General features: G+C 43.6%; 1 protein-coding gene across 3 annotated transcripts in view; it reads left to right on the forward strand.

Annotated features, from left to right (window-relative positions):
• The window catches only part of PYROXD1 (pyridine nucleotide-disulphide oxidoreductase domain 1), a 328,561-nt gene that overhangs the window by 138,398 nt on the left and 165,873 nt on the right, over window positions 1-24,290 (forward strand). For all 3 annotated transcript variants that reach the window (XM_078674061.1, XM_078674062.1, XM_078674063.1), the window contains exons 4-5: window positions 13,348-13,476; window positions 14,178-14,251. In XM_078674061.1, the coding sequence (XP_078530187.1) occupies window positions 13,348-13,476; window positions 14,178-14,251 (203 nt within the window). The remainder of the gene's footprint in view (window positions 1-13,347; window positions 13,477-14,177; window positions 14,252-24,290) is intronic.

A 24,290-nucleotide genomic window follows, 5' to 3' on the forward strand; every position in this document is an offset into this window, starting at 1 on the left:
TATTATTGAGCCAGTTTGACTTTGGTGCACTTTGCCAGGAACAGATGGGTCTTTAAATGTCTTTTAAAATCAAGGGAGGTTTTCAAGTAGGCAGATGCTGAATAACTGTATCTTCCAGGTTTGGAGAGCTTGGCCAGAAAGGACCTGCCACCTCTACGTACTTTTGTAACCAAATTAATTTACAGAACTTTCCAGTAGCTCAATTCCTGAACTTAAAGACTAATAGGAGATTTGCATCTGTGACACAGTATTGTTGGGCACAGCTGCTATAGTTTAGATTTATCTGTTGAGAGATGCAAGCATTGAAGGCCTACACAAAGATCTCTGCAGCAATGGGCCATCTCCATTAGTTTAGTATATCTTCAGAGCTGGATATATCAACAAAAAAACCTTTAATTCTTTATTTATTTTCTGTTTTATATATTTAAAGTTACTGTAATTTTAACATTCTTCTATATATAATACTAATTTTTATTCTGATTCTTGCTTTATTTCGACATGGTATATCATAAAAGACAGCAATAAATCATTAAAACAATACATAAAAGATTAAAAAAGTTAAAAGAGCGAATGATAAAACTAGTCCATAATAATAACTAATTCTCATACATGTAAGTTTGACCCACATGCCCTGCTGGAGTTAATGGGGCAGCCCCAAGACAGTTATGCCCTCTTTGTCCCGGCTTAAGAATTGAGCACGAGTGGCCTTCGGGTATTCCACATTGCTGCTAGAAATTTAGTAACAGCGAAGACCACGACAGGTGAGAGGTCGGACTTTAAAATTCTAAATGCATTGGAACAGTGGGTTATTCCCATATTTTTGCATATCGGGATTATCCATCTCCGCTTCGGGTTCTGATAGGCTGGGCAAAAGAAGACGATGTGCACCTCATTTTCCACGTCTGCAGTGCACCCAGGACAGTTCTTGGGAGATGCTGGGCACCATTTAGTCGTAAATGATCTGATGGGGAGAGATCCATGCCGCCATTGAAGATAGAGCTTCCTTGAGACATTGGGGCTAACATCATCCAGAATACGCTCGAAATAATACGAGTCCTTTGTCAATAAAAACGTGGCTGTTAAAGTTCCCGATTGAGAGCTGGACACCAAAAGAGCCCTTTTATTGTCCCGGAACAAGTGGACCAGCTGTTGCTGCGACATTCCTGCGCAAGATTGCTCTGGCTCTGACCACATCGAAGCAAGGTCGAGTTTCTCAAGTTCCTCTCGGACATATTTAAACCAAGGAAGTTTACCCGCATTAGGCAGCCCCAATACTTCAATTAATTCTTGCCTATATACATTCAACTCTGGGGAAACCCAGAGTCTCCTCCAGAAGGTTAAGGGTCTGAGGGCCAGATCTTCTTCAATTGGTCTAAGGCCAAGATCGAGTCATAGTGGTACTAATAAATCTATTCTCAGCTACAGCAATCGCTGGACCACTCTTGTAGCCCCACAGCTCAGACCCATAGGTCACTGCCCCACGTGCCCGCAGTTTGTAAATTTCAAGTGGTGGGCCAATCGGCTTAACCGATGATTTGCTCAAGAGCTTCAGAATTCCCCCGGCTATCTGGGTCATCTTAAGTTGTGATTTTAACTGGTGCTGGACCCAAGTAAATGATTCATTGAGGGTAAGCCCCAGATATTCAAAAGTATGTACCCTTTCTAGCCGGACTCCATCTATAACAGGGTTTGGGCGAGATGTCACGGGGGGATTAAAAATCATAAATTTGTTTTTTAAGGTGTTAATTTCCAAACCGCGCTCCCGACAAAAAGAGACAAACCCATCCAAGATTCCTAAAACGTTTCCCATAATCAATGTCACAATACTGAACGTCAGTTTTGTGGTAATAGGCTACTTCAAGGTCTGTGTTCAAAGTGACTGCAACAAGCATTGGCATAGCCAATAGGTCTCGCCTTTGGGACCTTATAAGTTTACCCATGCCGCATATTATCCCCTATAAGCATGCCCACACATCATTTTCCAACAATCCTGCTGTGATCAGAGGTCAAACAGTCACATAATAAATAGGCTGGATTAGCGCACAGCTAGAACAACCCCTTTCTAGAGAGCGTTTTAACGTTTTGGTGCTGAAAAAATATTCAATGTCAAAGTTAGATGTTACAGGGTAGTAAGCGATTCCTTATTAAACACAAAAGAAACACTTTATTTGAAGCAGGTTGACCCATCCTTTATGCTGTAGTGGGCGGAAGCAAAATGTGTATGGTAAAACAACAGACCAATGGATGAAGGGAGGTGGCTGAAAGCCCCCAATATGGAAGTATATTATACATATTTTCTTAAATTCAAAAGATCTTGTCTAACGCCAGACCTAAAAACAGGACTCGTTAGTCTTGGAATGAACACAGTTTAGGATTGCATAAAGTTAAATTGCAATTGCATGAGAGGTAATGCCTAGGTGCTCAGTTTCCTTTTTCTGAGACAATATAGAACAGCTACAATTATTTTACTAACATGGTAAAAACTGATAACAGCTTCTATAGAATATTCTATGATAACAATGATGGGATGCAGAAACCCTGGCCGATGTCATCCTGAAGTTTGAGGACAGACTTCCAATTCAATACGCCAACCTATAGGAACCACATGAAGATTTAGTGGATGGCTATAAGAGGAGGAGCTTTTCATGCAAATTCCCCAGACCAGAGGATGCAGTACATATGATAGAACAGAAAACAAACCAACAAACCCTAAAGGCCACAGAAAGGTCTGGGTGTAAACTGCTGGGGGTCTTGTTTAAGGACAGATGTATGAGAGCTTGAGATGCTGAGGAAGGCATTTAGATGGAAGCCAGATTCAGGTATATTGTAAAACTTCTGATTGCTTATAAATTAGAATCATGTGAAAAGGAAGACCAACTATGAGTTGACCCGTAGGTCTTACAAAGTAGCATACATGCCCCCTGGACTTAAGGGAGTCTAAATGGGATGAAATATTTTTCATCTAGAACATTAACTTCTGGTGTCAAACTCTATAAAGTATCTTCTGTGGAACCTCGCGGTCTGAGAGCTAATATGTTATGTTTTTCAAGAACACAATGACATGTGCCATAGAGAACGAAGTAGTTCCAAACATATGCACTATCAACAGGGAACAGGTAAAGGCAGAGCTGTATGTTCCTATCAACGGATATATATCATGTTAACCTGCTACCCCACTCAAATAAATAGTCAAGCAAATGCTGCCGTAACCGACAAGTATGATTAAAGGCATTATTAAATCATGGTACTTTTAACCATAACATCTTGGACACCAGACGGGTTCCCTGAAGCAACAACAGGAGATATTGCTTTGGTGTTCGGTGGGTGACTGCTCATTCACTGTCATCGTCTGCATGCAAAAAGGCAAAACAAATCCCACAACTCGCTGAAGGCCGTTTTGTTGAAATACCACAGGCAGTTAGAAGATTCCAAAAATACCAATCTGTCAAAACTACTTCCAAGTGTACACTTGCAGAAACGGGCAGAATTACCAACTACATACATAGTATGCACCGAATACTGAGAACTACAGAGAAGGGAAGTGTGCCCAGTCTCCTGTGGTCAACTTTCTGCCCAGCTCGCACACAGCCGGCGCCTGAGGCTAGAAAACAAAGGGGCCGTCTGATGCCTATGGCGGAGGGAACAGCAGAGTGGGTCTGACCGTTGGGTCTCATGGCGCAGCAGCCGGGTGTGATCAGGCTGTACTCGCAGCAGAGAACAGCCACCAGCAGCAGTCTGGCCTCCATGTCACCCTCTCTTTTTGTCCCAACAACTGCCTGGACCCCTTCGTTCTTATGCCTCGAAAGTATGGGAAACAAGGAGAACCGCCTCAGGCACGGGACCTGCTGCAGCAGAAGCCTTCCACCATCAGCCTCGAACGCCTCAGGAGGATGCCCGCAGGGGCAGGGCGCGAGCGGTGTCCTTCCCCGGTGACAAACAGCGCTTCTCGCTTGCCAATTCAAAGTGATTACTGAAAGAGCACGGATACCGCTCCAGGGCGGAGCAGTACTCCTAAATCAGTTATTTACTGCCATTCATTCAGGCGTGCTCCCTGGCTCTGTAAATTTAAAGTGAACGCACTTGTTAAAGTGAAAGCACTTGCGACTCTAAAGCCTGGCGCGGGGACAGACCTTCAATGTAAGAACGAGGCTGCAGGCACCATGCTGTATATTCAAAGTAAAGTGAAAGTGAAAGTGAAATCGCTTGATCTGTTGCTAGCAGTGGAAAGCCACTTGAGTCAGGCTGCTGTGCGTGCGCTGTGCCTGCTGGGGGTCAGAAGGCGGCAACTCTAAAGTCTGGCACGGGGACAAACCTTCAATGTAAGAGGCTGCGTATGCCGTGCTATACATTTACAGTAATGCTCTTGTAAAAGTGAAAGCGCTTGTTCTGTTGCCAGTACTAGGAAGTCACTTAAACAAGCATGGCACAAAAGTGTAAGCGAAGAGAAGTGTAAGCGAAGAGACAGGCAAATGTAAAAAAGTGCGCACGGCCACCCTAATTGGAAACAAGGTAGATGCCGCCACACGCACGAGTGTTCGAAAAGTGCAGACCATTTCCAAAAGGTCATCTCCCAAGGCAGCGCATGTGTGCTGCTCTGCGCTCGACCTAAAAAGTCAGGTTATGATCAGCATTGCAGATGCCTCTGCTCCCTGCTAACTCATTATTGTGCGGGTGCTTCACGTTGCTTGAAGATGAAGCTTAGAGGCATAAGTGTTTTCCAGCTCCAAGTTTTCAACAAAATTAATGAGAAGAGTCATTTAAAAGCATCAGTGTTATGCAGCCTTTCAATGCTTGATGGTGGGCCTAGGAAGGAATCTGTTGAATAAATGACTAAGAGGAATGAATGAATGAATGAAATGGCATTTGAATAGCGCACGCATATTCCAAAGATTGACCCGGCACTGAACATTAAAGAAAGCCTGCCCATTGCTCGTGTTATTCATTTTTCAGAAACAGACAAGTTTTTAGTTTTTTCCTAAAAACTTGAAGCTCTAGGATGGTTGGATTTCTCTGGGGAGTTTATTCCATGTTTTTTGCACCCAGGAAGTAAAACGATCTTCCTTTTCTTTCACAATGGAATTTTGAATCCTGGCTAGGAAGCTATGGGAGGAACGTAGTTCTCTGAGGGGGCATATGCACATATACTCATCCTCAGATGCTCAGCTCCTTTCCATTGAGAGCTTTATGTGCCAGGTCAGTTTTTTAAAGAGTATCCCTATTTTGATGGGTAGCCAATGAAGGGTCCTCAAATGAGTGGTAATGTGTGTTCTTGGAGTGAGATTAAGAATTAATATGGCTGCTGCATTCTGGACTACCTGGAACTGGCTAATAAGTAGTCTGGGAATCCATGGGGGACGGTGTTGAATGCCGCAGATAGGTCTAGTAATGTCAAGATGGCCTTACCCCCTTTGTCTAACGTGCCTTTAATATGATCAGTTATTTCTATAAGGGCCGTTTTAGTGCTACAGTTGGCTCTAAAGCCCGATTGACTCGGGTGTAGGAGGTTATTATTCTCCAGCTAACTAGAAAACTGCGTATTAACGTGCTTTTCTAATTTTTTTGAGAATGCAGAGAGTTGTGAGATTGGGCTGAAATTGGCAAGTATTTTGGGATCTGCCATAGGCTTTTTAAGAAGAGGTAGAATTTTCGCATGTTTCCATCTGGCATTATACCTGTCCATATGAGTAATTTAAGACTTTGTTAATTACCAGGTTAATGGTCAAGGCCCCTTCGGATAGAAGACTGGGTGGACATGGATCAGCTGGCCACCCTGATTTTAGTTGCTTAATGCCTCTCAAAGTTTCCTCTCTGGAAATATAGAAAAGAGTGGAGAGCGTGGGCATCTCCTGAATATTGCTATGCCATGTGAGCCTATCTCTTCAGAGATGCTATTGTCTGTTTGGGGCAAAATAAGCGAACTGGCTTGAAAGCAGTTATTTTCTAGTGGAAATAATCGACCACTGTTTACACCATTCAGCCGAGGAGTGCAAACCAAAGGTTGTCATCTCTGGGTTCAGAAAGGATTTTATGATCTTGAACATTTATTTTGGTTCTTTACCTGATTGATCAATTTTCCTTTCAAAGAACATTTTTTTCCCTAGTCTTATCCGAAGATAATACTCCTTACGTGATTGTAAATTTATATCTTTGTCTGTCAACGTATAGTTTTTTCGCCAATTTCTTTCAAGGCGTTTGCAATGTTTTTTTGGGGACCGTAAGTTTTCATTAAACCAGAGGTCAGATTGTTTGGCTCTAAAGGAACGTTTTACTGCTAAGGGTGCTAAAATATTGATTTGTTTGAGAATCCAGTCCTCAGAGAGCTCTGTGTCTGATTCAGGCTCTGCAGTCAATTGTGGGAGATCTGCACCTAGAGCACTGGAAAGATCTATCTACGGGATTTTGTGAAAAGCTCTGGTTAAAGTTATAATTACTTCCCCATAAGGTTCGCTGTGCTTGAGTTTCAGCCAACTAAATCTGATCAGGTAGTGATCTGACCAAACGATTGGTAAGGGGGCATCAGCTGCCATCTTAATATTAGACAAGATTTAATCATGGGTATGGCCGGCCTGATGTGTAGGTTTAAACACTTGTTGCATGCAGCCAAGCGAGGTCATGGAGGCTATGAAGGAGGATACCTCTGGTACTGCCATTTTATCTATGTGGAGGTTAAAGTCTAATAACACCATAAAGTGAGTATATTTCAGGGACCATGAGGCTGTTGCCTTATTCAAGTTAAAGGAGAAAATGGCCCCAGTGGAAACAATATTAATAAAAGACCACTATAGAATTACCTGTTGAATTAATTCCAAACAGTTTCCAGTAGATTAAACATATTTAATCATGTGAAGCACGGAGACTCATGTTAACAGAGATCACGTGTGTTATATACAATTTTATAAGCAGAAGGTGGCCTCAACGGGAAGGGAACAGTAAGTGCAGCAATGTGCAAGTGTGGGGGTAAGTGAGACAAGGAGGGCACTGAACAATATATACATCAAAATAGTGAAAAAGCCAATCCGGCTTATGACAAAAGGCCAATCTATTTACAACACCATGATAATGGGACATATGAGAGACAAATCGCTGCTGTCCACACTGGTAAACACAAAATAATGTCGTCGACGTTTCAACCCTGGGTTTATGTGTAAATAATTGAAGTTCTTACAGCAGGGTCTTCAGCACGACCGAGGGTGGGACACCTATGAATAATTAATGGAACATTGGTTATGTACAGGTGAGGAAACATGAATGAAAAAATATTCATACATTAAGTATGGGCATAGACAATTACCCTTAGGCCACCGGTGCGTGCCGTGGAGAGTTGGAAAAAGATGGGCCCTCAGGCTCCAGAGTCCGAAAGGGACGTGGTTTTGTGGCTGAAAGTACAATTAAGCAGGAATCAGCAACACCAGTAAAATGGGCAGCTGAAAAAGTGAATCTAGAAGTACTCCATTTTTTCCACAGTCCCGCTTCTGGAGAGGAAGACTGATCACCCAGCTCTACCCAGGTGGGCCCCTGCGCTGCTGACAGCATACTCGCCAGAGGATTCGGACCCGCTGAGTCCACGAGGCCCATCTGTGCTGAAAGACTGCTGGAGCCCGAAAATGGCCAATATCCGGATCTGCCTCTCCTGCCACTGCCCTCTGAAGACTTGGAACGAGGCCTGCAGCAGCCGTCTCTCAAGCAGGACTGTGTGCTATGGGCATGGTCCTGTGTGTCTCCAGTGAACCCATCTGGGTCAGGCCCAGGCCCGGACTGGCCATTGCGGGCACCGGGCAATCCCCCGGTGCGCCGTACGGTTGGGGGCCGGTTTGGGGCCCTGGGGGACGTTTTTGTTACAGGGCCGTTTTAGCAGCATAGCTGCAAAATCGGCTATGTAACAAAATCGTCCGAAACCGGCCCTGGCAAAGAGCTCGGTCTCACCCCCAGGGGGCCGGCCGAGCACTTTGCCAGGGCCGGTTTGGGTTCTCAGTCCGGCCCTGGTCAGGCCCTTTGCAGCTTTATGCTGACAGAAGAGAACTAAGTGTGAACTGTATAGGCTTCTTACCTCTAAGTGATTGGCTAAGGAGGAGTGTGCTGGAGAAGCCCTGCACCTGATCTGGAGCCTAAGGGGTAGATGGATGAAGTTAGGAATACCGATTTCCTAATTGCTATTATTTGCAAATCGCAATTAGGAAATTGCTATTTCTTTTTTTTTTCTTTTTCTTTTCATTTTAAGAGATTTTTATTTTGTTTTAAGAATATACAAGATAATTATAACAAGTCACATATATCAGTCAAATAAAGTAATAAAGATGATATAGAATGACTATAAATATTTAAAACAATAAAAATTCAAAAAAGGGGAGGGGAGAGAGGAAGTTAGAAAAGAAAGCTAGAATGGAAAGATAGAAGTAGGAAGAGAGGAGAAGGTAAAGGGAGATAGAGAGAGGAGAGAAGAGGGTACAATAATTAGACAGAGGAAAGAGAAGATAAATAGTTAGATAGGGGAAGCCAGAGAAGATCAGATTTAATTTTCAAGGGTACAGAAGAGGAAGAGGAGGCAATGGCAATTCGATGTTCATCACATATGAAATTCCACCAAGTGTGAACAGATAGTTTGGAGTTATCTTTCCAACAGGACAGAATAATTTTGAGAGCGAGAGCAATAAACAAGTCAAGTAATTTTGCACTTGATGGAGCAATATCAAGGTCATTGTAGTCGGAACCTAAGAATATAGTAGCAAACGATAATGGAACAGAAAAATGAAACATGCGCATGCAAATATTCCAAACAGATTTCCAAAAATGTAAAACTGAGGGGCAATCGAATAGTTGATGTTTGAGTGTACCAGCTTGCAAAGCACAGGACCAACAAAGATCATTGGAGGATGGAGAAAACTTAGCAATACTCACAGGAGTAATAACAACTCTATGGTAGATAAAAAATAACGATTGTGTATTACGAGCAGTAACTGAAATCTTAAACAATTTACTCCATAAATGGTCCCATATATCAACAGGTAGAGAAATAGATAAGTCTATTTCCCAAGCATTTTCAGTAACAGATTTAGGTCTAACCTGAGCATTTGACAATAATAATTTATAAACTATGGCAACTTTGGGTTGTTGCAGTGAAAATAAGGGATATTTCTAATGTATGAAACTCCCTTGAGCGATTGGTAGTGGGTCGCAAATAGACCTACCTCATGAATATTAATGAGGTAGGTTGCAATTTGTGACCCACTACGTTTCACTGCTATCACAGGGATGGTGGCCTGCTGGGGTCAGAAGACCACCACGTCTGAATATTTTTTACAATTATTCTCAAGGATGTCGGTATTTCTTCGGGACTCCATCCCATTTGCGAATGGGTTACCACCAACTTTCAATTGGTGGTAAACTGCAAATGTTTTGTGACCGCATTTTGGTCGCAAAACATTTGTACATACCATTCCAATTCAGTATTAGGAAGGGATGCCCTCGACACGCTCCTTCCCCATACTGAATGTCAAAACCCCAATTGTGATTTGGTAACAAGTTACTGAATTGCAAATTAACTTTGTACATCACAAAAAATATTTTTCCAGTCGCAGATGGCCTGATTCGGCCGTTTGTGAATGCAAAAATGTTTCGCACAGGCAGCGCTAACCCGCCAGAACCCCAAGTCATTACAGTAGAGAGAGAAGTAGAGGGTAGAAGGCCTAGCAGGAAACACACCTTGAAGAACATGGGTTCACATCTGAGCATCAGGCATCTAACACGTTGTAATGTGTAGCATTGTGCCTTTTGGTAAAGTAAAGTATTTGCCTTTTTCAAACGAGAAGCATCTGGTTAGAAATAAATATTATTGGTCTGCCATTTGCGGTGCTGAGTGTATATACACACTTACTTCCCTGAGAAGCCTGTAACTGCTCATCATTGCTGAGAATCAAGTGGTGAAATGGTTTTACTTGTCCCAGATTACAGAGCCATAATACTATGGACTGCAGACAGTAGAGACTAACAACCTCAGTCCTCACGACTTTAGCCCAGTAGACCCTCCCTGCCCCGTCGCCCCCAAATTAGATCTGACAGAGTCCACAACAGAGTTCCGTTTGATAGCTTTTTATTCCGCTGAGGTACCGGTATTATTTTATATATTATAGTCAGACCATGAGACTATAAATGTGGCTGGGAGTATACTTTTAGAAAACTGTCATCTAAATTAAATCTATTCGTGTTTCTCGGGGCCCACATTTAAGGCCAGCATGGATCTTTGAAGCTTGGGCAAAAAAATCCAATCATTTATAAGAATGAGGTGTAAGGCTCGATAGTACTTCAAAACATCGATAATCCGCCGCCTTCGTCTCAATGTAGATTTACAACATTTGGCCATGGAAACCCTTGGAGGTCCACCACTGAAGAGACTGCAGCATTGTTGTTAGACACTTAAAAGATTATACAGGAATTTCGTACGGTTACACGTTTTTTTCTTTTATTTTCTGAAGAATCTTTTTTTTTAAATACCTCTGTGTTAACTTTAACATTCTTCAGTATATGTCTCAATACAAAATGGCAGTTTAGAAGCCCTGCTCTCCGACTTGAACTGGAGGGACAATTGATGTGGGCTAGTTTATATGAGTGCCAAACATTTCCAGAAAATAAATTGTATTTGGCGCATTGTGGGCAGCCATGTGAAGGACAGTTGCTAGTATAAAGCGTCACACTGTCCTCCATTCCAGGCACCCAAATTAATTCACTGAACTTGTGCTTGTATCTGAAGCTAGCTAGTGGCGCGATAGCTTAATCCTGAACAGTAAAAGATCATCCCTCTTCAGTGCTACGCGATTTGAGAAATTAATCGAGGAGCTCCCCATTTGCTTGCTCTCTTGCTGTCAGTTTTCTTGTATAAGAGGTGAACATATTTAATGAATGTAGACCTAACTTTAGTTTTATGTTTGACATTAAGTAAACAGATAAAGGCAAGAAAATTGGACGCTTTTTTAGGTATCGGGTAACCGCGCGAAAGCGCGGTCTCGCCGAGACCTATTGTCAGCGAGTCTTCTTTCCAGGAGAGGGGACAGGAGCTGGCCGCGCGCTCGGAATTGAGCGGGCCACGCGCCCGTGAACGCGCTCGCTTTGGCCAGCTCCTGTCTCCTCTCCTGGAAAGCTGTACCGCACAGACACACCTCCCCTGCTTACGCATGCGCACACAGAGACACACACGAGCACACCTAAACACACGCACGCACACACACATACAGAAACCCCCGCCCACCGCCCGCCGCACACACACAGGAGCGCACCTACTCACACGCACACACACATACAGAGACCCCCCGCCGCCACCGCCGCATACATACAAGCGCACCCCCCCACTAAGCCCCACTTACCGCCATTCTAAACTTCTGCAGCCTCCGCGGGGCTCTCCCTCGGGCATGGGAGCCCCGCGTCACCAGCACTGCTTCTCTCCGTGGGCGCGTGCGCGGGCTTCCGAAGACGGAAGTCCCGCCCCACGGAAGGTTTCAGTTTCGCTTACTGTCAGATTGCGCTGTAGCCTGATCCGACCCAGATCAGCCCCGAGGATTAAAGGGGTGCCTTTCGGATGCTGGCCGACGAGGCAGCGCCTTGTTTATGTTGCAGCAGAAATACTAAACAGACTGCTACTTGTGTAACTTTAGTTTACACCTGCCTGGTGATTGATATTTCCTGGTTGAAGCCACGCAAATTCATGTTGTGGAGCCAGGTTTGAATTCAAAATCATTCGTACTCACCAAAATTCCTCTCCAAGCGAGATTTTCATAATAACTAACGAATATGCAAATGATCGCCTGAAGCCCTGAATTGATTTAATCATCAAGCAAGTCTGCAAGTGCCATGACCTAATAAGTAAACACTGTGGAAAATATGTCCCTGTGAAGGGTAACAAGCCTGTATAAATGCTTTGATGGGAAGGTAATATTTAGGCGTTAAAGGATGTTTCATGGGTAAGATATTTTGTAGCATTTCACATTAAGATAATTCTCTGCAATGTCTTGATCACTAGGTTTAGTAATTTTTTTGCGTTTTCAGGGGGCGGAGTCAAGGAATGTAGAGTACATTCTCTACACAGAGTTGAGAGTGTAAGCTAAGACATCTCTTTGATGCTCCATGTTGAAACAGATGCAATACAGTGTAATCTACTGTTCAAAGCAAACTCGCGAGTGATCCACTAACATGTATGAGAACCAAGGGTGTATTTGACGAGCAGCCTCTTCAGTCAGAGAATGTAACGCTTAGCAATTGCAATCGCCTTTGTATAATCAAAGACTTTGATGTGTATTTAGGGTTGGCTTAGTAAAAATAACTTTTTTTTATTTTTTTATAAAGCACCTACTGCTGCGGTTAGTAGAAACTTGGTTCTTTTTTCGGATTGGTGCATTTCTTTGACACCAATAATGTTTTTAAAGAAAAGTTCTCTGTGGGCATAGTCTTTATAATGCATGCAGAATTTCTCAAAAACATGCTTAACCTCTAGCCTCGTGACACGCTGGTGTGCGTCCATGCAGCCAAAAACTAGAGCAGGAACTCACTAAATCTAAAGGATTGTGTGATGGTCCCCATTTGTATTTTAATTCTAAATTCTCCTTACTTTGATACTGAAATGCAGAGTGTGTTCTCGTCACGTCTCCATCACCCTCTAAATGTATTGCAGGTGACGTTGCAATATTGGAGACCAGCAATGAGATCTGCACGGTGGAACAACATTTAGAGACCCGGGTGTAATTAAAAAAAATCTTAATTTTAAACCATTCACAAACAATGTTTATATACCAATTGCAAATTAAAGAAAAAATATTTATGCAAAGCATTGTCATTTACAATGCCAGTAACTCAAATTTTAATGCTGCGAGACCTATTGCATTGCAAATGCTTGTCATGTCTGTGATGGGAATTGCCAGTGGCTCTACAATAGTTGCTAAGCGGAAAGAACACAACAGTGTGTTCCTAACATATAACATTCTAGTAAACACTTTAAAAAGTATTCAAACGAATAGCAAAATACAGGAAGCATACATGTCACCTCTGAGGCTACAACAGGTGGTGGTTGGTGGTATAAACCCTGTGGGAGTCCTGTCTCTCGTTTGCGTTCTCTCCTTTCCGCCGTTCTCCGAAAACGACTTAATATTATTGATGGTAAAAGCCTTCCAATACATTGACAATGCTTTTAGAAAAGGCCATTAAATATATGCGTTTTAAAAATATTTATTTTAAGGGCGCTCTGGAATCATCCGTGAAATCGCCAACGTTTCTAAAGCATGTTAATCCAGGAATGTTTCTATGCTTGAGTAGCAGAGAGCACCCTTGTAGCCTGTTAACTATTTCATCTCTTCAATCTTATTACAGATAATTGTGACAGAAGATGACAAACAATATAAATATGAAAAGCTTTGTATATGTGCCGGAGCCAAACCCAAGCTGATATTTGAAGGAAATCCATATGTATTGGGCATTCGTGATACAGACAGTGCCAAGGTAATATTTACGTTCATGAAGTGAATTTATTTTGAAGGTGCCACATTAGTAATTGATAAATATACAATTAAACATTAGAACTGTTATTTACCAGTGTACATTTCTACTGAAAGTCTTATTTCTCCAGTCTATGATAATATCGACCTGACAGATGTGTAGTAATACATTGAAGTTTTCATTGTTGTGCCAGGCCACCTTTTACTTTACAGTATTTAAGGAGCAATCTCATCCTTTACCATGAATAATTTTAATGTTCTTCTTTAAAATATTTGGTCCTGTTCCACAGTCTGTTTATATGTTTACAATGATATAAGGTTTTTAGAACGTCCCAAGAAGCCTCACGTAGCTAGGTGTAATGTTAAACCGAGGTTTTGAAAAGTGGGTTTCTTGACATAACTATTATTGTTTGTAACATTAAAGCACGATAAAAGAAAACCCCGCTTTAAGGGGGATAATGATTTCAGCAATCCTGTAACACATATTTTGTAGTTCACACTTATTCTACTGAACAGAGTTTTCAGTTAGCTTACTTTGATTGTTATGCATTAGATTTGCATTTTTTTACATAAATTCATAAGGAGAGTGTTCCAATTTGACCTACACTGCTTCTATATGATGTGTGATGATATGATATGATATGATCAGTATTGTTCAACTAATTAGGAGTGGCCACACTAACTTTTTTCTCCCTTTGAATGCAGGAATTTCAGAAACAACTTAAACAAGCCAAAAGGATAGCAATTGTTGGAAATGGGGGGATAGCTCTTGAGTTGGCGTAAGTATGTTTATGTGTAAGATATTATGCGAACGAACAGTGTTGTTTCTGCTTTTTGTAGTCATCTTACATGTTTTAGAAGTTGCTTCTCAATTGACCTAATATCATAATGTAGAATAACACATACTTTACAAAAAATTACTTTTAATAGGGTGCACCTAAATTATGAAGATCTTGCTGCTGCCAAGTCATCACGGGTGAATTCTTTCTATATGGTTAATATGCTGACCTGCACTAACACCATAACAGATGAAATGTCACTCCTCACACTAGAAAAGTAACTGGGAAGCCCTCATCATGTCCACAAGGAAACATGCACTGAGCCTTCATAGGTTACGAAATATTAAAAACTATAAAAATACTATGTTGGTAATATAATTGGTGCTCAAGTGTTTGTCTATCATAATTTCGCTGTGTGGTAGTGACAACAAGATACTGACAGCACTGGGCAATTCTACTGCAACCGCTTCTTCTAAAAATATATTTGCTTTAAAAAAATTATTGAAGTTGGAGGCTGTAAGGATTTGTGCATAGTTGGTAACAGAAATTGACACTCGGGTGTGAGGCTAGGGATGCTTTCTAGCAAGCCTGTTCACCACTAAACATATTCAAGGAATAGAAATCAAGGAATCCTTCAGACACCCTTGATTTACATCCTGATACTTTAACATGACTAACCTTTATCTTAATTACGCAGTATCATGTGCTAAACCCCACAACCTAATCCTATATCTGTCCTTTTCATTGCTCTATTCTGTCACTGAATGACCATTGAGACATAATACAGTTCTTCTTTTGTGATTGAAGTAAAGCCAAGAAATGAAGGCTAACTGTAGTTTAGGGATAAAGACCCGGTACATCTTTAGGTCAATAGTGTTTGTGTGTGTGTGTCTGTCTGTCTGTCTCTCTCCTTCAGGCCAGTATATATGTATATATCTATGACCTTGTGTCAATAGCTTTGGTACAAATTGATGAACCCTCAAGTAATTTTCAGCACTAGTTTGCCACAGACATCAGCTGCTGTCTTGAAAGTTTTGGGGTGATCCGGGGCACCAAGAAAAAGGGGAGTGGCAAAATGCATTTACCCCATGCAGCTTCCCATAGCGATTTTGGTTTAAATTTCTTTTATTGATTTTGCAAAAAAAACAAGAACAACCGAGCCAGTGTGCTCAACAATCATTGGGTTACCACCCGGTATTTTGCTATGGCCTGTAATAGGGGTGAAACAAGAAAGGAAAAGGAAAAACACCCTCACTCCCCCCTCCTCCTCCTCAAAATTAAAAACAACCACCCCAAGAAAACGGAGAAAGGAACGGCGCTCCAGAAGGAAACCCCCAGAGTATGCTAGATAGCGGGCGCAGCAGGAGCAGATGGTAAAGGAGGATCCTCAAGTCTGAGGAGTCTAAGATATTTGGGGCAGGTGAGCTCCGTGAATTCAGATGTCAACAGTGCTAGGAAGGGCGCCTACAAGTCATGAAGGGAAGCCCCTGGGTTGGTCAAAGAAAGGGAAATCTTCTCCATCCCAAGATCAGTCCATAATCAGTGGAGCCAGCCTAGTCGTGTAGGGGCGGTCCTAGTACCCCAGTGCGTCAGGACCGCCGTGCCCACGGCCAGCGCCATCTGCTTGCCCCTCTTGGATTTAAGAGGGAAAGTAATTGCATTAGGAAGGCCCAGAAGGACGTAAGCAGGGAATCTGGGTATCGAAATGTAAATCCACCTCATTCAGAACTTGTTGCCAATAGGACCCCAGGGCAGGGCACTCCCAAAGTAGGTGGGTAAGAGTGCCCAGGCTCGCCAGTACAACTGGCTATGTGAAGAATTACCCCTATGAAGCCTCACTGGAATTAAATACCAATAGATGGCCAGTTTAGTGGCCGTCTCGATAGAGGCTACATTGCGTGCGGTGCGGCGGGCCCGGTAATAGATATCCATCCATTCTTTTCGTGAAAGTTCCCTACCCAACCCCCCCTTCCACCGCAGTTGCCCGGGGGATTTCCCATTATCCGAAGCACCTCGAGTAAATTTGTACAGGTCCGATGTCAGTCATGCGTCGTTGTGTCGTGGTAGTAGGCATTTCTCGAATTATGTGAGGAGCCTCCCCCCCATCCCTTATATCTCTCTGGAGTACCCAGTGCCTTATCTGCAAGTATCGGTAGCGTTTTGCCTCAGGAATTCCATGCTCCGTGCGGAACTCAGTAAAGGGGCGTAACCCCGAGAGATCGAAGAAGTGGCCTATGGAGCGACAATCCCCAGTCGTCCAATGATGGAATTCCCGGTGGTCAAGTCCAGGAGTAAAGTCAGGGTTCTGAACGATAGGCGTGAGAGGGGATGGGAATGTCGTGAGTCCCCTAATGGTTGCGGTCTTATCCCATGCTGACAGAATGGGTCGGGTGATTTCCGAAAGGTACAAGTTGCGAGGGCGCCTCATACGCGATAGGAAGGGAACTCCCCACAATGGCTGTCCAGCGAGGGACCTGTCCATGAACAAGCCAGTGTTTCTCAGATTCAGAGCGCGCCCACTCCACCAGCGCCCTCATCTGGGCAGCCTGCCAGTGAGCTCATAGGTCGGGAACACCAAGGCCCCCATCCACCGGATCGCAGTAGGTAAGTTCACGGCGCACCGAGCCCTTTGGTCTCACCAAATGAAATGCTCAATATCCCGCTGTAAAGCCTGTATGGTCTCAGACGGTGGCGTCAATGGGAGGGTATGAAATAAATAAAGTATCTGAGGCAATAACACCATTTTCACCGCCGCTATCTGGAGGGAGTCCCTGACCTGCTTCAGAAGTGCCATGTAGTTCGAGTGTGTAGCGGCAGTGATGGTAGAAGCTACCCGCAATCCAAGATAGTAGAGAGAGTCGTGGGCCCACTGAATCCGGAAATTGCGCCAGAGAAATTCCAGCATCTCGGGTTCTAATGATAAATTGAGGGCTTGTGACGGATGCACGTTGTTCTGGAAGCCCGAGGCGAGTGCAAAACGGTCTAGCTCATCTAAAAAAGCTTGAAGTGAGTCCCTAGTGCATTCCAAAGTCGCCACCACGTCATCTGCGTATAGGCAGAGTTTATGCTCCGAGCCCCCGAAGCACACTCCCTTGATAGCAGGGTCATCACGGACTCTTTGAGCAAAGGGCTCCATATAAAGAGCAAAGAGGAGCGGCGACAGCGGGCACCCCTGTTTAGTCCCCCTACAAATAGAGAGGGCCGCTGAAGTCCTACCGTTCACCCGCATGGTAGCTGTGGGATTCGCGTAGCTCTGGAAGATCCAATTGATAAAAGGGTCTGGCAAACCGAAATGGACCAGCGTCGCCCGCAGGTATGGCCAGTGGACCCTGTCGAACGCCTTTTCAGCATCGACAAAGAGAACCATACGCTCCGCTGGGAAGCGTTCTGAGCGGTCTACTAGGTGAAAAAGTCATTTGGTATTGTCAGAGCACTGACGTCCAGGAACAAAACCGGACTGATCCGGGTCTATCAGTCCAGAAAGGGGACGAGAGAGTCTGGCCGCCAGAATCCCTGTGAAGAGCTTTAGATCTATGTTAAGGAGGGATATGGGATGGTAAGAGCTACAGAGACGCTTGTCCTTGCCTGGCTTAGGAATCACTGTAATTGAGGCCTCCAGCATAGAAGGTGGAAAGGAGGAAGTTGGGGTCGACCCTATTGAATTAAAAACGCGCGTCAGAAGCGGTGCCAGTGTTGTACAAAACTTTTTATAAAAATACGATGTGAACCCGTTGGGACCTGGTGACTTGTTGAATTTGAGACGGGAGATCGCCAAGACAACCTCCTCCAGCCAGTGGATAGGGGCCTCTAAATGAGCTGCTTGGTTTGGGAGTAATTTGGCTGTGACCACGCCCCGGAGGTATCGGGCTGGCTCATCTTCTGGCAATCATTGAGCCATATATAATGTTTTGTAAAATCGCCTGAAAGCCTCCACTATCTCCGGGTCGTCTCCACACTCCCCCACCCTCGGGGATCCAGTATCTCGGCGACCCTGTGTGCCTGTCTTTGTGCACGAAGTCGATGCGCAAGTAGGCGCCCACATCGATCGCCCCCCCACATAAAAAGCATGCTTGAGGCGGAGAGCTGCATATTCTGCCCGATCGACGTCCAACCCAGCGAGCTGTGCGCGGGCAGCTTTGAGAAGTTTCCAGACCCTCGGCGCCCCAGTTCTCTGATGAATACGTTCCAGCTCGGCAACCTCACCTGTCAGCCGGTCCCTTTTCTCCCGTCTATCCCTATTATCGACTGCAGCTATACCAATGAGTTCCCCACGAACCACCGCTTTCATCGGCTCCCAGAGGGTTGTCACAGGAATGTCTGGTGTATCATTAATGGTCAAGTAGTCTGTCATGAATACCTGAATCTGTTGCACCACTGAGGGATGCTGGAGCATGGTATCTCAAAGGTGCCAGAAGCGGCGAGTGGTGCGCTGCGAAGGCAGAGCCAAAGTCGAATTGCGGAGTGGTCAGATAGGGGACAGGGGAGGATCTCCACATCCCGTGCCCGTTGCGTCAGAAGGTCAGAAGTAAGGCTATAGTCAATTCAAGTATACGTTTTATGGGGGTGTGAGTAAAATGTGTATGCACTAGTATTAGGATGGGGAAGCCTCCAGATGTCCGTAAGTCCGGCTTCTGCCACCAGACGCTTTCCAGTTTTGGAGAGGGCCCCTGTCTATCACCATCTCTGTCCTGAGCGGTCCATGACACCATCAAACACCAAATTAATGTCGCCCCCCAAAAGTATTGTTCTGCCCGGGAGACTCGTAAGCTCCTGTAGTGCAGTTTTAATAATGTTCTCCTGTCCATTATTCGGAACATATACCGTAGCTATCGTGAATGTATGAGTGCCTAAGGTGAAGACGTGTGCCAGAAGCCTCCCTTTAATTTCGACCTGCTTACAGCCGATATGACCAGAGAATTTAGATGACACTAAAATAGGAACTCCCGCAGTCTTGGTGATAGCTGAGGAGAACATCTGGTGGGGGAACGCCCGGGACCTAAGCCTGTGTGTATCAGTGGGCAGCAAATGTGTATCCTGAAGTAGGCAAATGTGAGCTTATGACCGCTTGTCTAGATAGGACAAGAGCGCTCGCTGTTTGGTGGGATTATTCAACCCCTTCACATTCAGGGACAAAATGTAAAAATCAGAAGACATCAGAGTGGGACCCCAGGTGTGCTATAGAGATGCGCCCGGTCTCTCTGAGGTAGCGAAAGTGGCAGTGTGGCAAGCAACAAGCCCTTAGCAAGAATATGGAGTAGGAGGAGAAACCCCCCCAAAAAAACTAGAAACAAAGAAGAACAAACATGTACATGCATAGTCCACAAATGTCCCAGGCTGTCCGCCCATGGTGAGACGTTAGATGAATAGCAGGAACACCCGCCCCAGGCCCAGCCTAGGTAATCTGGCAAACCCCATTGACAACACAAGATTTGGCACCTCTATCCCTATAACTTAGTCTGCGGCATTCGAATCTTCTGATAAGGACTGGAGGACTGCTGAACTTAAAGTAAAAATAAAAAAGCATTGGCATAGCCAATAGGTCTTGCCTTTGGGACCTTATATGTGTTTAGTTATGTAGCACAATATCCTTTGTGCAACAACATCAACTGTTGCATGGCTAAACACTTATAAGGTTCCAAAGGCGAGACCTATTGGCGATACCAATGCTTGTTGTTACTTGGTGTAAATCCTTTAAGTAGTTTTGGAAATATTAAACGAATATCAAATTAGTATATCTAGAAGCGCAAATCCTCCTGATCTCGTGCAAAGATCTGATTGGCTGCCAACACTTAAACCAGGAAGTGTTGGCAGCCATTGTGTGACTTGTTTTTAGCCGAGTCCCAAACAAAAAGCTGGAATAAAAAGAGAAAGGAGCACGGTAGGAATACAAGCATGGTCTCCAATGCTTGTTCTTTTTTTTTCAGCTCCTGGGTGGGGCAGGTACCAAGGGCATGCTTTAAACAATAAAAATTGGAGGGGATGCATGCAGCACCCTTCAGATGGGGAGTTTTACCCTAGGGGACCACCATCTCCACTGGGCTTATTTTTAAAATAGGAGTGGGCATGCACCCCCCCCCCCCCCCCCCACCCCCACCCCTCCTCAGGCCTTTACAGACCACCACTTCCCCTCTCAGGGCCATCAAAGACTTCATCTGCAGCCCCCCTGAACTCCTCTGCTGGGAGTTCTGACTTGCCCAGTGGTGCCAAGCTCTGGGCCCTTAGAGGGGGTTTGGGTGTTTCAAAGACACAAAATCCATGCATCAACTTTCCAGCACTGTTTTTCCTACCGCAGCTTATTAAAAACTGGTGCAGCACCTGTTCGCTGCTGAAGAACCTCTGCAGCCCGAGTCTAGAGCAAGCTTTTTTTGCTTTTTTGACTCTGCAGAGAAAGCACTGAACGTGTAAGAAAGAGGACTATTTAAAGAACCAATCCGGACAAAAGAAAGCGTATGAAATGGAACAAAGGTAAAACTACACATTAATTATGGCGCTTCTACTCCTCCCTCACTTTCTAAACAGCAACGCCGAGTGAATGATTTTTTTTATATTGACTATAATAAACCTTTCATTTTAACTTCTTGACTGCTTCCTTGTGGATACAAGCAGTGCTTAATTTGTAAAGCACCAAGTGTCAGGACACAAAGGTTGGCCAACAAGTCTGAATCCGGTGCTATGAACATGGGAGGGAAGGGTTCCGAATTTCCAAGGTTGCGTAGTTATAGTTTCACATGGTGCCTCTTTCTTTCACCAACAGACACTCAATGCCCCTTGGACTCGCACTTTCAGGTTCTTTTTGATCCCTTGGTTACACAACAGGAGTAATATTATAATCATACATGCCGTCCAAGTTTGCTTGCACCCCACCATAGTTTATAGTCTGCTCCTTGTGTATTTGTTTTTGTTGTCTACATTTGTAACTTGCTCGAGGCCTAGAATGCTGTTTTTTTGCAGGAAGGACCCTCTGTGCATTTTGCTCATGGTTCTCAATTTAAAAATAAACCATGCGCATAGAGTTCTCTGCTGCACAATGCAGATGCAGTGAGGTCTACAGAATAATGTGCAGCTTGATTAGAACGACCTGGTTTGCATATTTGATATACATGCAGTGCATTCGCAATTTACATGAAAATACAGTAACAAATGTTTCAATAAATTAAAATAAATGCAGAAAATTAACATTTAAATTTTTCTGTATGATTGCGATCAGCTTTTACAATGTGGGAGATAACAGAAAAACACACCAGGAAGCAAACCTTTCCAAGCCACTGGGGTAATGGATGTCTTCCGGCTGTTGTATTGTACAAGCAATCAGATTTATTTCTCTTTTCTGAGAAATACTGCTATTAAATATGTATCTTTGACTGCACTTGTGCTCCATGGGACGAGTGTGGCTGAAATATACAGATTTATTCAAGTCATTATACTTTTATTCGACACATGTATCATAAAAAGTACAAACATATAATACACACATAATTATAAAACCAGTTCATTATTTACAAAAATACACAAGGTACATATAAAAGTTATGTGGAAAAATTGACTTGGTGAACATTTTTTAAAATCTTGGCCTAATAATCCAGGCACATGATAAAAACTTTGCAACCCCACAAATAGTAGCCATAGAAGAGGTGTTGGAGATAAGAATACGCAAAGCTGATTTATAATCTCTAACACCAAGGTTCTTTAGTACTGGTTTTAACCATTTCTTCCTAGCCGGGATGTATGCCTTACAGGCAAAGAAAAAGTGGCCCAATGATTCTTTGGGATTTGTACAAGCTGGACACTTCATATCCTCTTCCCTCCTATTATTCCATCTAGACGTAAAACTTTTGAGGGGCAATGTTCCATATCTAAATTTAAGATATAAGGTCCTTTCCCGGGGAATCTGAATGAAATCCAAGAACAATTCCAGTTTTAAAGTGCATTTATGGGTCAAAAAAGTCTCAGTCAAATGTCCCAAATTTGGGTTCTGTAGCGCCCTGGCCTCTATCCAGTCCCAGTATAATTTTTTCACCACTAGTTTTGGTGGAGGGGATTGGGATACCCAAGCGTCACTTAAACCCACACTTGCTGCAAGATGTTTTAAGGCATTTAGCCACTTAATTTTGCCTGCAGTGTTTAATTTTAACAATTCGTCTAACACTAAGGCATAATTAGCTAATTCGGGTGTCCTCCTCAAACGGACCCAGTATAAGAGGGGACGGAGCTGGAGAATGTCCCGGATAGACTTTCTACCCAGATCTAAGAATAGAGGTTTAAGTGGGGTAGAAGATGGAAGTGATACCAAGTCCCTCATAAACTTGTTCTCCGCTAGGACATGGTCATTGGTATTCTCATTGCCCCATAGTTCCGAGCCATAGACAGCTGAGGCAATTGCTTTACCCTCATAAACTGATAAGGCAGGGGCAACTGGCCTACTCACAGAGAGACGTTGGTTTTTTAAAATAGTGCCGGAAACTCTTTTAAGATTTAAAATCATTTTACATATATGGGGTTCCCATTTCAAGTTGTTATTAATCCTAACACCGAGGTAATCAAACTCTTCGACCACCTCCAGAGGAGATCCATTCAAGGTCAAATGGATGTTCCTATATTTCCTCTTGGTGGTCATAACCATTAGTTTAGTTTTAGTTGTGTTTATTGTAAGTCCCCGTTCCTGACAAAAAACACTAAACCGATCAAGAAGGGTTTGGAGGCCTGTGGGGGTTTTTGATAACAGGAGGGTGTCATCAGCAAAGAGGAGCGATGGCGTTTTCTCCCCAGCCACAGTGGGGGCATCTGCTGGTGTCTCTTGCAGATGTTTCACCACCCCATTTATAAAAAGGGAGAATAAAGTAGGGGCCATCACGCACCCCTGCCGCACCCCTCTGTTAACAGGTATACTTTTAGTAAGTTGCCCCTGCGCCCCCCAACGTATCCTAGCATAGGTACCCTCATGGAGTTTAATAATAAAATTTAGTAAATAGGATGGGAAACCCATATCCAATAGGACATTCCAGAGTTTGACACGGGGTATTACATCAAAAGCAGTTTTTAAATCAATAAAAGCCAGGTAGAGACTCCCTCTGGCTATTGACACTATTTTCCAAAAAACTGCACAAAATCTAAAAACTTGATCAATTGCTCCAACATTACTTCTATACAGATTTATTCCACGTTCTTATATCATTAAGTGAATAACATTATTTATCATTTTGCCATTATCGATCTGAGTGTCCCTCGGTTTATTTCATGTTCATATATAAAATATGGCAATGCAAATGTTGGTTCCGGCAGCCCTCAAGCACCGTGTGGCTGCCTGTCCTATGCCCCATTCCCCCCCCCCCCCTCTCGCGCGCATACGTTCTTTTTCACAGCGGTCAGGATTGCAGATGCATGGTTTAGCGAGGTGATGCAGTTCCAAGCTGTCCATTTCATTAACTTTGCATCAGCGCACAGTATTTTCAGCTTTTGTTCAATGGTTTTGCCTACTTTAAACTAAGTGCACGAACAGGAAAGTCAGAATAAGCTGCAGCTCGATCATACCAACATCCTGTAGCCTGCGTAACCAAATTACAGTATAATCTAACGTACAAATGTCACTGTCAGGCGCTGCGTGTGTTTGTAAAGGCTTGTCAGCGACTCCTGGATTTTTTTCAATATTTCTCCTGTTTATCAGTAAGTTCACAGTGCCAGGGAACCATGCGCTCTATAGGCATTTATTAATGTATTTGTTTACTTTAAACCGGATTCCAGTAGGTTATAATTACTCATTTTAGCACTGATGTTTTTGAGGGTACAAGAACCACGTCTTCTCGGTGGATGGGATTTGTTCAGAAACTTTAAGCCTGGGGATTTAGATTTCATGCTCTGATAGTTGTTGTATGTTCTTACCCAGCCTTTGTTAGCACAGCCATTTAGACATGGAACTAGAGTGTGCAATTAAGACTGAAGACGTTTGTATTCCCTCTCTGTTATATTATTTTCAACTGCTTTTTGTGAGTGTAATTATTTTCCATGGAATAAGACTGTCTGCAAGGTTGTATGTCGGAACAAC

The sequence above is a fragment of the Lissotriton helveticus genome, chromosome 1_1 (assembly GCF_964261635.1).
Source record: "Lissotriton helveticus chromosome 1_1, aLisHel1.1, whole genome shotgun sequence".
NCBI classification, from domain to species: domain Eukaryota; kingdom Metazoa; phylum Chordata; class Amphibia; order Caudata; family Salamandridae; genus Lissotriton; species Lissotriton helveticus.